Here is a 15,958-nt window from a genome sequence, read left to right on the forward strand (position 1 = left end):
ACTAAGATGTTGGTACACTGAGGAGACTCCCATCCTGCAAAACTGTGACTTCTCTAAGGTAACCATTTTGTTGTTGTTGTTTTTCTTTCTTCCCTTAGCGCTCCGACATTCCTGAGGAGTGTCCCACAGATCCCACCTGGGGTGCAGGGGTGGGAGGTGGGGGAGGCCGTGAGCTTGCGCTTTGCGCTCAGCTTCCTTCTGCTCCCTCATCGGGCTGACTCCTGCTAACCCGACCATTGAAAAGAACCAAACTGCTTCCAGGTCACAGAATTCAAGGAGCCTTCCCGAAAGTCCCGACTGGCCTTTGTTTTTCTCCACAGCCACGGGACCCGATGTGCAGGAGAGGTTTCTGCCGCAGCCAACAACAATATCTGTGGGGTCGGAGTGGCGTACAACTCCAAGGTCGCAGGTAAGCTTTCCCTGCCAAACAGCAGGTGTGGTGCGCCAGAAAGCCTCACACTCTGGTCTCCAGCCTTGAGGGGGAGAGGGGGAGGGCTGGCAAAAATGCCCACTGGAGCAGCAGACCTGGGACTAGTAGATTTTTTTTTCAAGATTTTTTAATTTATTCAATAGAGAGCCAGAGGGAATACAAAGGGGGCAGAGGGCGAGGGAGAAGCAGGCTTCCCACTGAGCGCAGAGCCTGAGGCGGGGCTTGATCCCAGGAGCCTGGGATCATGACCTGAGCCAAAGGCAGATGCCTAACAACTGAGCCACCCAGTTGCCCCTGGCACTAGTAGATTTAGCAAGTGGGGGCGGGGAGGGGGGCAGGGAACCAGTTCTTTTAATCTATCTGACAATATCAATACACTGAGTTTTTTTCTTTTTATTCCAGTATGCTATAGATACAGAAAAGTGCATAGGTCAGGAGCACACAGTTCAGTGAATTTTCACAAACTGACCACATCCGCATAAACCCTCAAGACACAAAACATCACCAGTATCCCAAAACCCTCCTCACATCCCCTCTCTGCTACTACTCATATACGCAAGAATAAGCATGAGGCTGATTTCTCATAACAAATAGTGGTCATTGCCAGCTTTTCAACTGGAATATGAATGGGATTGTACTGATTGTACTTTTGTGTCATTATCAATTACATTCTAATGAGACTCCAATAAAGCCTATAGAATATAAAAAATGTGTACAAATTATTGTACGCAGATTCAGAACTCACTTAAAAAAAGGTTTTTTTACACAGTGCATCTCCTCTCTAAGGAAATCTATCCTACCTAAAACCTGTGTATCAAGTTCCATGGGTAGGATATTTAACAATTTCACCTTTACTGGGGACTTTAGAAATGAGGATGGCAGAATTACTAGACATTTAGAAACCAGCATCTCTCTCTCCAAAAAAGAGCGGGAGAGAGAATGAAAGGGGTCCATACACTGTCAACATCCGGCTGGAGAATAGAGTGGCTCTTGGCACGGTCCACATTTTGCATCAAATTGGTTCTTAATTTATTCAAAGCTGAGTCACTCAAACTTGTTTTTCTTTTTTTACAACTCTCTTGATATTTTTTTCCTAGCAATTTAATGAAACCATAAACATACTTTGTGCTGACACTTGCATTTCCAGGGACCAAAATAAAGCCAGAACAACCTTTACAAACCCATCATTAACCTCTCCCAGAGCTGTTTGCTAAGACGCTTGCCGAAGCTGGGTGCTGAATTTCACAAAAGAATACATCTGGAGGGGCTGAAATGCAAACGAGGGAAGCTTGCCCCTCCGGTTTCTGCTCTTTACTTTGTGTGCATTCAAAATGCAGGCCTTAAAATGTCAGAAGCCATTATGAGCTCAGAAGAAAGAATAACACCCAGTTAATAATTTATAATGCAGGCTGGGACCTTGGGGATCTGAGGCGAGGTAGGTTCCCTATCCACAGGATAGAACTGGAGGCAATTGAAAATTTCACACCTGGATTTCCCATTCACTGTGATTGCCTTCGAAATAATTTGGATCCCAATGTGTAGTTTCAACATAGCTTTGGAGCCCGAAGTAACTGGGTTTCTTTTGAACAAGGGTTTCTTAGAACTATTGCCTGCAAAACTGAGTTAGGAGCAGCTCAAGGCGTTAGGAGAGTTTTCAGGGTCCCTTTCTCCATCTGCCTTCTAGCCTGTTCTCTCTTGTTATTTGTGCTCTGAAAATATCTGAGCAGTTCATCAAATGGTCCTATTTTCCTTGTTCTTTTTGTATGAATTCCCTAAAAGAGAAACATGAAACAAGGATTTGAGTGTGTTAACATAAGAAATAAGAGGGCCGACAAAATGGGTTTATTCAGGATGACACAGAATTGCAATTCAGGACTTTGCAAGATATGGCAAAACCACAGGCAAATCCCACAAAGCAGTGGAATGGAAAAGGAGGAAGTTGGGAAGAGTTGTTTTGAAGGAAAGTCCTCTGAAGAAAAGCAGGAGTTCGGGGTGATTTTTACTACTCCTTGGCTGATTTGCAGGGGTAGTGGATTTCTTAAAGGAGATACAATGTACATCTTTTCCAGCTGGTGCTAGAAATTATTGATTCTTTCCTGTTGACAACTCTGCTGGGATCTGTTATTGACATTTCTCCCTGTAATTGATATTGAGTGATACGGCTCCCCCTTCTGGACTCCCGATTCCATTTTAGTGAACTTTCCCTTTATTAATTTTCACTGGCGCAAGGAGTTTCTTTGGGAGGTGATCCTGGGAAGCCAGGGGAGGAAAGACAGCTGAGGGAGGAGAGCCAACAAAGAGTGTATAGATGAATCGGCTGCTCCTGTGGGCAAGTGGGGCTCTGAGGGACTGTGGGGACACCCCACAGAATTGCCCCCCACCAAGGCGAAGAGGCTGAGGAGTTTATCCGCCACCTCCCATCCCTCACTGATGGCGGGGTGACTCCTGCTCCCTCATCACCCTATCTAGCTGCCAGGTCACATGGGTGGAGCATAAATCCTGAGGCAGAGAACACACCCTCCAAAAGACACCTGGAGAGGACAGCGGATGCAGGCAGTTGCAACCCCTGAACTCTGCCTCATCTGCTGACTGACTCCCAACCCCAAAGGTGAGTGAATGCAGTCTCCTACCTTAAAGACATGACCTGACCTGTGCTTTGTGGAACCCCAGGCTGCTCAGGTCTCATGGCAATGCTGAGGTTCCAGAAAATAGGCCAGAGCTGCTAGGAGGCGTGCCCAGCCACACAAAGGGTTTAAGCACAGGAGCCTCCTCTTCCACTGCAGTTTTGCTCCTCTGGAACTACTCATGCTGATGCTGACTGTTCGAGGGGCCCAGAAGTCTAGTCCCCATCGTCCTGTGCCTGTTAACGACATCCAGTGTCCTCTGGGCTTCTCCGTCACAGCACAAGAAATTCTTCATCAGGAAGCCCTAGACTGTTACTCAGGAACTACAAAAAATGTGGAATTTCAGCCTCCTAGACCTTACACGTTTAGGGGAAACGTTTTGCTCCTTCTGGATGGCAATCCCAAAAGTTGTCTGGTTTTTATTATTCTAAAGGAACCATGCCTTTCCAGAGACTCTCCTTGCAGGTTTCTGAGCTAGGGGTGTCTAGAGCGCCACCTGGTGGCCAGACGGGATCATTGCTAGTCCCGGGAGGTTTCGAGGTGTTCGGTACAAATAAGGAGCTGCCAGAGGTGGGGTGGTCCAAGCCTTTCCTGCCTCTTGGCTCTCTCTTCAACCTGTCCTCTAACAAAAAGAGGCTTAAGTTAAGGTGCTAAAGAATCTTAGCCCAGGGAGAGAAAAGGGGAGATAAGATGGTAAAAGAGTCCCCTGAAGGAAAGAAGGAAGAAAATCACACAGCATCTTTTCGTCTGCCTGCTAGCTTGTTGGGTTTCTCTCTTATTCACAAACTTTGCTCACTTTTCCACTAGGGTTCCTGTCTTTTTCTTGCTGATTTGCATGTCTTCTTGGTATGTCCTCGATCTTAGCTCCTACTCAGTTATAGGCAGTGCAAACACCTCACCCCAACCTTTACAGGAGGTCATTAGTCCACCTGGATTTCACCTTGGTATGTCATGGTGGCCAGGGACCCAGTTTTATTTTTCTCCAGTGTCTCAATACCAACCATTCGATAATCCTTCCTGTCCCTCTGATTTATGGTGCCACCTTCATCATATATTAAGTTCCTATGCACACATGCTTAGTCCCTGGGTAAATATAATTTAGATAAAACCGCCTAGCAGGTATGAATTAGGAAGCATAGCCACCCTCCTACTGATGAGCCTTTGTATCTGCTCTTCGCTCTGCCCAGAACACCTCCCCCATAGCTTTGCCTGGTCACACCTCGTCATCCTCTTCTCCGGTTTCCCATGGCTTCCTCCAGCATGGCCTCCCACCCGCCTCCTCATCTGCACGTGATAAGGCATGAGGAGTTTTATTTTCATCCCAGCCCTAACCACTGTCAGCTATTGGACATATTAATGTGCGTGGTGATTTGATCAGTATCTTTCTCCCCATGAGGACAGGGGCCGTGTCTGTTTTCTCTCCCCTCTGCCCCTAGAACAAGATCTGGGGCTCAGAGGATGCTCAAAGCCTATCTGCTGAGCACCAGAAAGCAAGAAAGGAGTAAAGACAAGGAAGGGTCAGTGAGTGATAAGCAGAAGAGATTCATCATCAGACGAGAGAATGGATGGGTGAATGGAGTCGTGGGATGAAGGGCTTAAGGATCCAAGGACCCAGAGCTGCCAGAATGGCCTTCTTCACACCCTCTCCCCACTTCCTCCCTTCCAAGGGCACCACCAAAATTACCGAAAAGAGACAAAGGACTCCTCCGCACCCACGCCCTAGCTCCAGGCTATCAAGCAGCAGGCCCCTCCATCAACCGTGTATCATTCAGGAGTTGCAAATGGAGTGTGTAAATTTCCAGGAGCCCATCTTTTCTGCTCATTCATCAGAACCTCAAAATCTTGTGCCCCAAAGATCCTTTAGTCCAAACACCCACTGATACTTGCATAAGGATAGCAACAAAATAGTACTACTAATAATAATAATAATAACACAGTTATTCTTTCCACTGTGTCAAACACAATGCAAAACTCCTTACCCAACCCTTTATACAATTTTATCATACATTATTATATATAATACATATAATATTACATATTATACATCTATATTATATACTGCCATATTAATATATTATATATTAACATTATACATTATAGTTATACATTAATATTAACATGTTATATATTAATATATTATACATTAACATCCCTTTTTTACAGAGAACAAAATCGGGGCTCCACAGCTTGTAAGCTGTAGAATAATTGTGCAGCCCACACAGCCTGCTCCAGAAGTTCTGACCTTGGTCCCTACACTAAAATGCTTGAATAACTTCCCTTTTCCTGCCATTCTGGGATAGCTTGGATCCAGCCTGGAGCCACATACCTGCAGTGACAAGAAACTCATTCCCTTCCAACATTGTCTGATCTGCCTTTGGATATGAGTGACTTTGAGAAATTTCCTCTAACATGAGCTCTCTCTTTGATTTCTGTTGTCTGTTGTCATGGACACAACTATTACCACCTCTTTTAGATGACACAGGGCAGGGCTGGAGGAAAGCTCCCATTAGTCTGGCTCCTAAAAAGTAAATGTTCTAAAACATGTGAACACATCCATTTGGCATGTCCAAACATCTTAGTGCCATCATGAAGCTTTAATAACCTCAAAAATATGTATATTTGAGGTTTAATTATTTACATTCCCTTATCCACTTACTTACTTTCATGAATTTTGAAGAAAAAGATTAATTTTAAGTTTTTGACTTTGAAAATGCCTTTATTCAGTAATGCTTTAGGAAAATATTTTAATTCTTTTCTTCCTTTTGATTTTTAAAGATTACTTATTTATTTGAGAGAGAGAGAGAGCACATAAGGGGGAGGGTCAGAGGGAGAGGGAGAAGCAGACTCTTCACTGAGCAGGAAGCCCAATGAAGGAGGGGCTCAATCCCAGGACCCTGGGATCATGAACTGAGCTGAAGGCAGATGCTTAACTGACTGAGCCACCAAGGCGCCTCTCTTCCTTTTGATTTTTAAATCAGTGTTTGACATCATCAATCAAAGGGAATAAGATAAAAAATTAAAATTTAAAATTTACTGTCCAGGGCGCCTGGGTGGCTCAGTGGGTTAAGCCGCTGCCTTCGGCTCAGGTCATGATCTCAGGGTCCTGGGATCAAGGCCCACCTTCATAAGATGTTTCTTGAAATTTGTCAGGTTTGTACTTCTGAGATTATTAAAGCTCAAAACGGCACGAAGGCTTGGGAGATGCTGTCTCTTGCTGCCAATCCCTTCCAACACTCAACAGTTACTGCTGGGTGCCTACCACGTACTTGGTTCTGCTATGGGTGATGGGATACAGCTGTGAGGCCACCTACAGGACCCCTGTTCTCACACAGCTTAGAGTCTAAGAGAAGACACAATCAGTGAAATCAGCACAGTAATATCAGATACTGATCACTGCTGAGACCAAACCAAAGCACGGTGGAAGAGAATAATCAGACTGAGGGGACGGGTAGAAATTTGAGGGTGGGAGCACCACAGTGGGCTTCTGCAGAGTTCTGCAGAGCAGCCCCAGGCTGAGGCCAGGCCAGGTGGCATTGGCCTTACCTGCCAGCCTTGTTAAGTCAAAGCATCTAGATTTTTGCCTTGAGCTTTGTGATGGGATCTCCTTTGTTCCACGATTCTGGAAAAGAGTTTGAAAACCATACTGTTGACCGTTACCAAAATACCCTGAAATTTCGCGGCCACCAATGAATCGCCTCCACATATTTGGCCAACAGAACTCAAAACCTTTCCTGGGAGTTCCCATAATTTCATCTGAGTTTTAAAACAAACCAATAAAAATCGCATAGTAACACAATGATGAACGTGTTTTCAGATCCTTATGTCAGCATGAATTCACTCCTCAGCCTGCAGACTTATATTCATGAGCATAAAAGGGGGTGATTAGCAACACTGAGGTTCGTGCAGATGCAGCATTTGCTGGTGTGGAGTACAAGTTCCCCTTTTATAATAAGGGCAGAGGTAGAAAGGATTTAACTCAAATCCCTGGGTCTTGCAGCTCTTAGAGAAGGAAGTCTCAGAGTCCCCACTGGTCAGTAGTGCGGTGATCAGACCCGCATGGTGGGGGGATAGATATGTTTGATGTGCGCACTGTGTTTCCTGATGCCATTGAATCACACCAGCCAGGAGAGCACTTTCCAACTGTGAACACACTGAGTCCTAGCCCCCGGGGCTTCCCTCTCTCCCTTTGCCTCTCACCTTTACTCTTGTCTTCCCTTGTTCTCTCTTTCTTATCTGTCTCTGTCTTTGTCTCTCTCTCTGTGCCCCTCTGTAGCTCCTACAGCATCCAGGGGCAAAGGAGAGAGAAAACCCTTGGGTCACCCTGAGCTTCTGTCTTGGCTACAAATGGTGCGGTCGCTTGCAAAAATGAATACTGTACCTCATTCAATTAATGCATGCCTCATTCCTCCCGAGCTTAACAAGATTAAAGGAATGTCGGGCGCCTGGCCCCAGAATATGAATGAGAGCCTCGCTCCCAGTCTGTGGCTGCCCCTGCGTCCCTGGACGCTGAAACAGTCAGAAGATTAATGCACACTAGCTCTGCTGTTCTGTGCAACACAAAGGGAGCCAGGGAGGGCAAGAAGAGGAAAAGAGGCAGGGAGACAAAAGCTGCAAAGAGAGGGGATAAAGGGCAGGATTGGATGCACCATACTGGCTGGATGATGAAATGCAGTGTTGTCTTTGTTTGGCACGCGGGACAGCTCAGGTCTACTTCTGCAGGGTTGAATTTCTCTCACCTTCTGGTTGAAGCGAGCTGTTCGGTTCTGCTCATCTAGACAAGTCCAAGACTCATTTGGGTTTTCTTCTAGTGGGCAAGTGAAAATCAGCCTCTCTGCGATGTTTCTGTACCCAGAAAGTGGGCATGACTTCTGGCCAAAAGAAGCTGCACTATTTGGTTTACTCTGTGATCAGCAGATCACTATTTCTGAATACATTTTTAAAATAAATAAAATACAGGGAGGCTAAAATCAAAATGGGAGGTTTTAGACTTCCTATCTCTTATAAAATGAACCATAAAACTTAGCCTTGAGGGGTGCCTGGGTGGCTGAGTCTGTTAAGCAAGCATCTGCCTTCAGCTCAGATTATGACCCCGGTGTCCTGGGATGGAACCCCGAGTCAGACTCTCTGCTCCTTGGAGAGTCTGCTTCTCCCTCTCCCTCTGCTTGCCCCTCTCCCTGCTCTCACTCTCTCTCCTCTCTCACTTTGCCAAATAAATAAATAAAATCTGTTTTAAAAACACAAACCTTAGCTTCCAGAAAGTTCAAACCAAAAACTATGCTCCTTCTGTATGAGCTTCTCCCCATGGGAAAGGCTGTAAACTGATTATTGGACATGTGTTGGCAAGAATGGTGACCTGATTTATGGATAGAGAAAACCCATAAATGGAAAATCTTTGCATGTTATTATTTATTCTTCTGGACTTGTCATTTCTGTTATAGAAAAAAAAATCAGCTAAAGTAATGATAACATACATCTACTCACCAAATATTTCTCAAGCTTAAAATAATGCTGATAACCTAGGACACAAGACACATGCTCGGTACTCAGAGATCTCACTGTCTAGTGATGAATGTGTTGACCAAGAAGAGCTGTAAAGCAACCGGAAGTGTTTATTTGGGTCTTAGAGATTGCAATCAAGGAGACATGGAGTAAAATGACATCCAAACTGTGCTTCAAACTGCAAGCAGGGAGTATGGGCTTACCCAGGCAAATCCCACAAGGTCCCGTAACTTCTTATGAAAGAATTATTTGTACTGACAGAGTTAAAGGAAATGTCTAAGGTTCCCTCTTCATCTAACACATGCTACATTATCTCCATCTCAATCCAGAGTAAAAGGATGTTTTCCAGGAGGTGATTAAGGTGTAATCAACAAGTTATAATTGATAAGTTAAAAGTCCATGCAGTTCCCAAACTTGAAACAGGAGATGGGCAGAGGCCTTGCTTCCTGGCATCCTCCCCATCCGATTTTGGACGCCTCTCTTAGCAGTGCTTCCTTAAAGTTGTAATCGCCTTCCACAAATGAAACTCACAAGCAAGCAATTATGCTAGAAGGTAGAAAGTGTGGTGCTGGAGGGGCTGGGGTTGGAGAATGCAAGGGGAGGAGGGGACTGGATCCAGAATGACAGGCTGGGGATACGCCTACTGAGCACATGGGTTAGTCAGAGAAGAACCAGCATTGCGAGAAAGTGTATGCAAGCACATGGAGTCTGCTATGGGACACTGAGGAGGAAGGAGAGACCCTTGGAGAGGAGACAATTTTATGTCAGTTTCACGGGCCCTGCAAGAACCTGGCTTGTCCTTACTTAAATGGGCTTGCATGCCATGTTGGAGAGTGATGCTTGTGTTCTAGTGTCCTTTGGCCATGGTAAATATACTTAAGAGGTGTCAAGATCCAGGTTTTGACTGTGTAGAGCCCAGTCCCTTCACTTCATAACCCCCATGAAAAGAAAGACTTAGGGCAGCTGCTCTAACATTCTAAGGTCCTTACCACAAAAGAGAACTAGTGTACGGTGCAGAGAACACTACGGTCCCCAACCGCAATATCTGGAGGGTCGTGATAGAGGGACTAAGTGTCCATCTCATTGGCTGCCACTGTGCTAACCCTGGAGAGGTTTGTCAGGGATAGTCTGAGGGTGATGTGAACTATGGATGCCCACCAGTGCACCCCTTTCTGCATCCCTGTGTGCAGCTCAGGTTTACCCACACACAATCGTGGACCACAGGACTCCACTCATTTTTAACGTCTCAGCTACTTGTTGGAAGAGCACAAACTTTACATAGATGACATAGGGGAAAAAGAAAAGAAGGGGGGACTGTGTCATGCACCCCATTACTAATATATTTCAGAATGGTCCATTCTACATTTCTGTCCTCTGTAAAACCCCTTCTCAGCTACTGTGCAACTTGGAGTTCTCTTTTCCTGACTCCCCCGATCTCTGCACTGTTCCTGCCCCTCTCTCTACCCCCCAATCTCTAGGATTTACTCTGAAATATTTAATATCAATTGCATCCCCCCACTGTCCAGACAGTGGGAGTATTTCTCCTCTGAAACTGCCCACCCACCTGTCCATACCCAATCGCTGAAAACTGAGCTTTCAGTTTCAAAACTGGGAAACACTTATCAAGGAACCTCTTTAATAAAGGTGGTCTCTCCCCATCAGAAATTCTAGTCAAGTTTGGGGGGTGGGGAACGATTTCTTCAAATAGTTACATAACCAAAGGCATGGGTGGTGTCCCAAAAGGATCGAGTGAGATGATCTGTGCACCCTTCTTCATCCTCTGGAGGTGTCGCCCATCCAGCCTGAGGCTGGACTCAAGATGCCATAGCATCCCACAGGACACCCAGGTGGCAGACCCTCCAACTATACCCAGGATCTGAGCCCTCATCATCACCCTCCTGCCCCACTGGGCGACCAAACGCGGTGTTTCCCTGCCCACATGGGGCCACAGGTATCCGGATGCTGGACCAGCCGTTCATGACGGACATCATCGAGGCCTCGTCCATCAGCCACATGCCTCAGCTGATCGACATCTACAGTGCCAGCTGGGGCCCGACTGACAATGGGAAGACCGTGGACGGCCCCCGCGAGCTCACACTTCAGGCCATGGCCGATGGCGTCAACAAGGTAAGGACTTTGCTGTGGCCACCTGGCCCCTATCCTAGGGTGGGGGACATTGAGGGTGGGAGGCATCCAGAGTAGGTGAGAGAATGAAGCAAGGGTCAGGGAAGGAATTAGAGGTGGGGCTGTCACTAGGACCTTGGAGAAATGGACCCCCAAACAGGGTTAGCAGTGAGAATTTATTGGAGAGGGTTCCTATAAAGGGCAAAGAGGAGGAGGCAAGAGGTTGCAGGGGGTGCCTTCAGACAGCAATGCTGGCCCGATTTGCATAAAGGAATGGGGAGGAAGGAGGGTCATCCTGGGGGCCTATGCTGGCACCCCCACTGTGCCACAGGTCATCTGGGAGCAGCCCCCAGGCAGTGGCATCTGGGTGTGGAAGGGACGGCTCTAGCACCCATGAGCCCCCGGTTTTTGAAGCTGCCCTTCCCTGAGATTAACCCAGGAACAGAGAGAGCCAAGGAGAAGAAACCAAGACAGAGCCTCCAAAGGGAGTGTCTCCAGTCAGCTGCCCATGTGAGAGGAAAGAAGTTCCCTTCCTACCATCTCAGGGCAGGGTCACCTCCAACAAGACATGAGCCAGGCCCCGAGATCAGAGTCTTCTGGGTTCAGGTCCCGTTTAGGACACTCAGTGTCTAGGTGTATCTGCAAATGACTTGACCTCCCTGCACTACTGCATTTTGCCTGTAAAATGGTGATAAGCATTCATTTCTCCTGGGATCATTGTAAGGTGTCAATGAGATAAATACGCCAGTGTTTGGCACTGGGAATTTCCCCAGGAAGGGTTGATGTTTATCCAGGTCATTATGAACGTTTTGTCAATCTCCCCAAAACTTTGTGGCATAAAGCCCAGTGTTTTGCTAGTCTTGTGGGTCAAGAACTCAGACAGGGCACAGTGGGGATGGCTGGTCTCAGCTCCAACAGTCCTGGGCCGCCAGAGGAAAGCTCCAGACTTAAATTGCCACACCGCTTTGTCTTCGAGAGCTCTTAGGATGGGCCGAGTTCCTCACATTGGCGCCACAACACCAGCCACTCAAGAGTACTTAGTCATTTTGTCTTAGTCTTGTCTTCAAGGTTGGACTTGCCATCAGGTAACAGTGCTGCCCTTTCCATGCTTTGAGTTTGCTTGTCTAATCAGCCATAGACATAGGAATCACATTTCCCAAGATTACCACATGTACATGGAGTAAGAGTTGTCAGGTCCTAAGTGAAAGAAAGACAAGTATGTCACGTTTAGTGGATGGACTTTGGAAGTGCATTTTAAGAACTTTTAGAAAGTTTTCTTCTTGGATTTTGACCAATCTCAAATGGATGGAATGGTTATAACCATGTTTGGATATATAAATTAGCACCATTATAAATGAACTACAAAATGCATTTGTTCTGTTTAAGTTATTTAAGGTCTATGTGAAATATACATGAACTTATTACTTGTACACTTATATCACTAAGATAGGTGTGTGTACGAAACACCCCAAACTCAACAGTAGCTTGGAAAGGTAAAAATATTGAAGAAAATTTGAGTGGACAACTGAAGGTTATTTTGTTGTTGTTTTAAAGTGTTAGAAAATGTCAACATTGTGTTTTGTTTTATTTTTAACTATTGTCACTGTTCAATCCCACAACTTACTCATCTTATAACTGGAAACTTATACCATTTGACCTAGGTATGGTCACCCCAGTCCTCTTCACCCCTCACGCCCCAGGCCCTGGTAACTCCCTGTTTCTGTGAGTTTGACTTTTTTTAAGAGTCTACAGTTAAGTGATACCATCAAGTTATTTGTTTTTCTCTGCCTGGTTAATTTCACTTAGCATAATGCCCTCTAGGTCTGTCCACATTCTCAGAAATGGTAGGATTTCCTTCTTTTTATGGCTGAGTGTGTGTGTGTGTATCTCGTATTTTCTTTATGCATTCATGCATTGATAGACAATTCGGTTGTTTCCATGTTTTGGCTGATGTGAATAATGCTGCAGTGAAATTGGGGATGCAGATACGTAAAGACAGCAATTTCATTCCCTTCAGATTATCCCAGAAGTAGGACTGCTGAGTCATATGGTAGTTCTGTTTTTAACTCTTTGAGGAACCTGCACACTCTTTTCCTCAGTGGTTGCACCAATTGACATTCCCACAGGGGTTCACTTTTCTCCACGTCCTCACCAACACTTATCTTTTGATAATAGTGAAGCCAACTTTTTCAATACTTTTCCTGAGGTCAGAGAATATGTTTTCCACACCAACTATCCTCAGAGAACATAATAAAAAAGAAATATTTCCAAGAGCTCTTAATTGGGGGGAAAAAATCCTCAGAAATTGGCCTCACACTTGAAAACATGATGGATCAGCTGTTCAATCAATAGTTATAGAGTTAATATGTGAGTGACATTTGTTGGTTGAAAGATTAAAAGTCACATAGAAATCTGTAACTATAGTGAACACCAGTGGTGCCCACCTATATCTCCTTTATCAGCCTTGGGGGGCACCCCCAGCTGATAACTCATGACTTCCCCTTCCCTGGAGAATTGAATTACCCTGGCCTATGGGAGACTTTCATCCAGATGGTTATGCCCACACACACACCCAGGAAGCTGCCCATAACCAATGACTAATTCAGGGTAGAAGAGACCAGCCTGCTTGCTCCCAGCAGGGATTACTCTGAAGTGTCATTTATTACCTCAGAACCTCCAGTGAATCAGGCCAAAGCTTAACTTAACTTGAGAACATGTTGTTTGGGGTTCCTTCATTGCCTATCTTGTTTCATTCCCTCCTTGGCAGATTTCCCCCTCAGTATTTGTTCTCAGTACACCTGGTGAGGCCAAGTCCCTACTTCAGACTCTGCTTCCAGTGAACCCTCTCTGAGAAATTATCTCATTGAGGTTCACTCTTTCCCTTGACTGACAGGAAGCTCAGAATCAAATTTGTGTCTAACAATGTAGGTTTTCATAGGCTAAGTTTTCTGCTATCCCATTTTCTCCCCAATTGTATACTGGGAAGTATACAATTTGTAAAAGAATTGATTAAATGAGTTCCATTTGATTCCATTAAATTTAGCTGTAAAAAGCCTAACTTTGGGATCCTCAAATTGTTTCTTTCTTCCATAATTCCTAGTTTTAATGGACTAAACCATCTCACTGAACAAAAATCGACAGAGTCTGCACCCTAAACAATAATAAACAGTGACTCAAACAAAGTGCCACCCTTTAGAGCAGGGGTCCACCAACCTTGGCCCACAGGCCTGACCCAGCGCACTAGCTATCTTTGCAAATAGTTTTTTAGGCCGGCCCATGCCTTTGTGTCTTTGCAAACCTAATTTCTCTTCCAATCAGGGCTGTCATAGTCTCCTCATGTAAGAAAGCACATGGGGCCTGGGATGATGGCATCATCCACAACCTCTCTTGTGGCCTGTCATCTCCATCTCCATCTTCACTAGACAGCTAGCATTGCATGAAAGGAGGTCTGCCTCTGTTGCAGGGACTTTTTTTTTTTTTAAGAGTTGGCATGAAATCAAAGAGCTGATCTTGATGGCTGGGAGATCCCAGTTCTCACCTCAATCCCGTCCTGTGTTGGCCATAGGAATTCACACAGTCACTTAGGTTCTCCAAACCTCACTTTCTTCTTCAGTAAAATAGTCCATATCAGTGGTCCTCACTGTGCAGCCACTGGACCACCTGCAAGTTTGCGAGGGATACAGAGCTCAGCCCCATCTGCCCACCTGTTGTATCAGAGTCTGCATTTTAACAAGGTTGCCCTTACGTTTGAGAGGTGCTTCTCTAAATGATTTCTAGAATACGTATCTCATAACCCCAAGATACTAAGACCACAAGATAATGTGGTTTTGAAAATCCCCCATTGACTAGGAAAGGACAGTAGAGGTGACTTGTTTTCTGGAAGTAATGGCACTGTGCATCTTCATCTGGGTGGTAAGGTGAAGGGATTGATGACCAAGCTGGATGCTCTGGTGTTTCTCTGAGCTGCAGAAGCAAGGGCTCAGGTGGCTCAGCTTAAGGGGTTTCTTATAGGGACACACGATGAGGGACAAGATCGATGGGATGGATTAGAGCAGGACCTCATCCAGGCTGGGACCAGACATATATTCTGGATCCAACATGGCTGCAGGATTCTGGCCACAGCGCATGTGGAGATCCCCATGGGACCTCCCAGGGGCACAGGGCTTGGCTGTTCTCTCGTGCCTGTCTCTCTTTGTGTGTCCCTCTCTGAATCCACTGTTCCTCTTCCTTAGGGCTTATGTTCATGTGCTACGTCTGCATAGACAGGACCCCCCAGCAGCCTCATTTGTCATAACCTGTCAGCTCTACTAGGGCCTCCATCTCCCCCACCACTCCTATGCTTGAGGGGGAATCTTGGCCCCAAATTAGGGGAGATACTTCTCCCTCTGGTAGGTTCCAAAACTAACAGATGTAGGTCCTTTGGACACGTTTAGAACTTGAAGGGTCAGAAGTCAGTCAGAAGGTTGCTAACAGAGCCCCTTTCTTTTCTGTTCTGGTAATATCAAGTGGCAGTTGTCACCATTGCACAGGCTTTGTAGAGCACTGGAGGGGAAGTTTCCTCTGAACGGTTGAATTCTTTCAGAAGTCTCAATAGAAATATAACACCATGAGCTTCTCCCGTCTTATGGGTGAAATTCTTCTCCGCCCCCCCCACCAAAATTTATATGTTGAAATCCAAACCCTCATCTCAGAATGTGACATGATTTGGAAATAGGGCCATTACAGTTGTAATTAATTAAGATGAGGTCATCTTGGAGCAGGGTGGTCCCCTAATCTGATATGACTAGTGTCTGTATTAAAAAGGTAATTTCGGACACAGACACACGGGAAGAACACCCAGAGAACACAAAGGCAGAGATCGGGGTGATGCCTCTACAAGGCAAGGAAGCCCCCAGCAGCTAGGAGAGAGTCTTGGAACAGATTCTCCCTCCCAGCCTTCTCCCTCCCTGCTGACACCTTGACTTTGACTTTCCAGAACAGCTAGACAATCTATTTCTGTGGTCCACACCACCCACACTTTGTTACAGCACATCTAGAAAACCATACACCTTCCAGTCTTAGAATGGAGATTTGGCCAGACTCCAGCAGTGCAGAAACAGCATGGTCACTTTTTCAGTTATCCTTGATGTCACCTGGCTCCCTTTAGGATAGCTAAGACAGCCGAGCATTGATCCACTTACAACTTATTCGCATCTGACACCTTGAGAGGCAGTCTTCCTTCGCTTTCTAACATCATTCCTCAAAGGAGAAGCTTGCAACAATTCCTGTGTGCCATCATCAG

The 15,958-nt window shown here is 45.7% G+C and overlaps 1 protein-coding gene across 1 annotated transcript in view; it reads left to right on the plus strand.

The window, feature by feature from the left end:
* The window catches only part of PCSK2 (proprotein convertase subtilisin/kexin type 2), a 273,679-nt gene that overhangs the window by 215,892 nt on the left and 41,829 nt on the right, over window positions 1-15,958 (plus strand). Inside the window, exons 7-8 of the mRNA XM_032351458.1 lie at window positions 321-409; window positions 10,505-10,680. Coding sequence (XP_032207349.1) covers window positions 321-409; window positions 10,505-10,680 — 265 coding nt within the window. The remainder of the gene's footprint in view (window positions 1-320; window positions 410-10,504; window positions 10,681-15,958) is intronic.

This window comes from Mustela erminea, chromosome 7 (assembly GCF_009829155.1).
Source record: "Mustela erminea isolate mMusErm1 chromosome 7, mMusErm1.Pri, whole genome shotgun sequence".
NCBI lineage: Eukaryota > Metazoa > Chordata > Mammalia > Carnivora > Mustelidae > Mustela > Mustela erminea.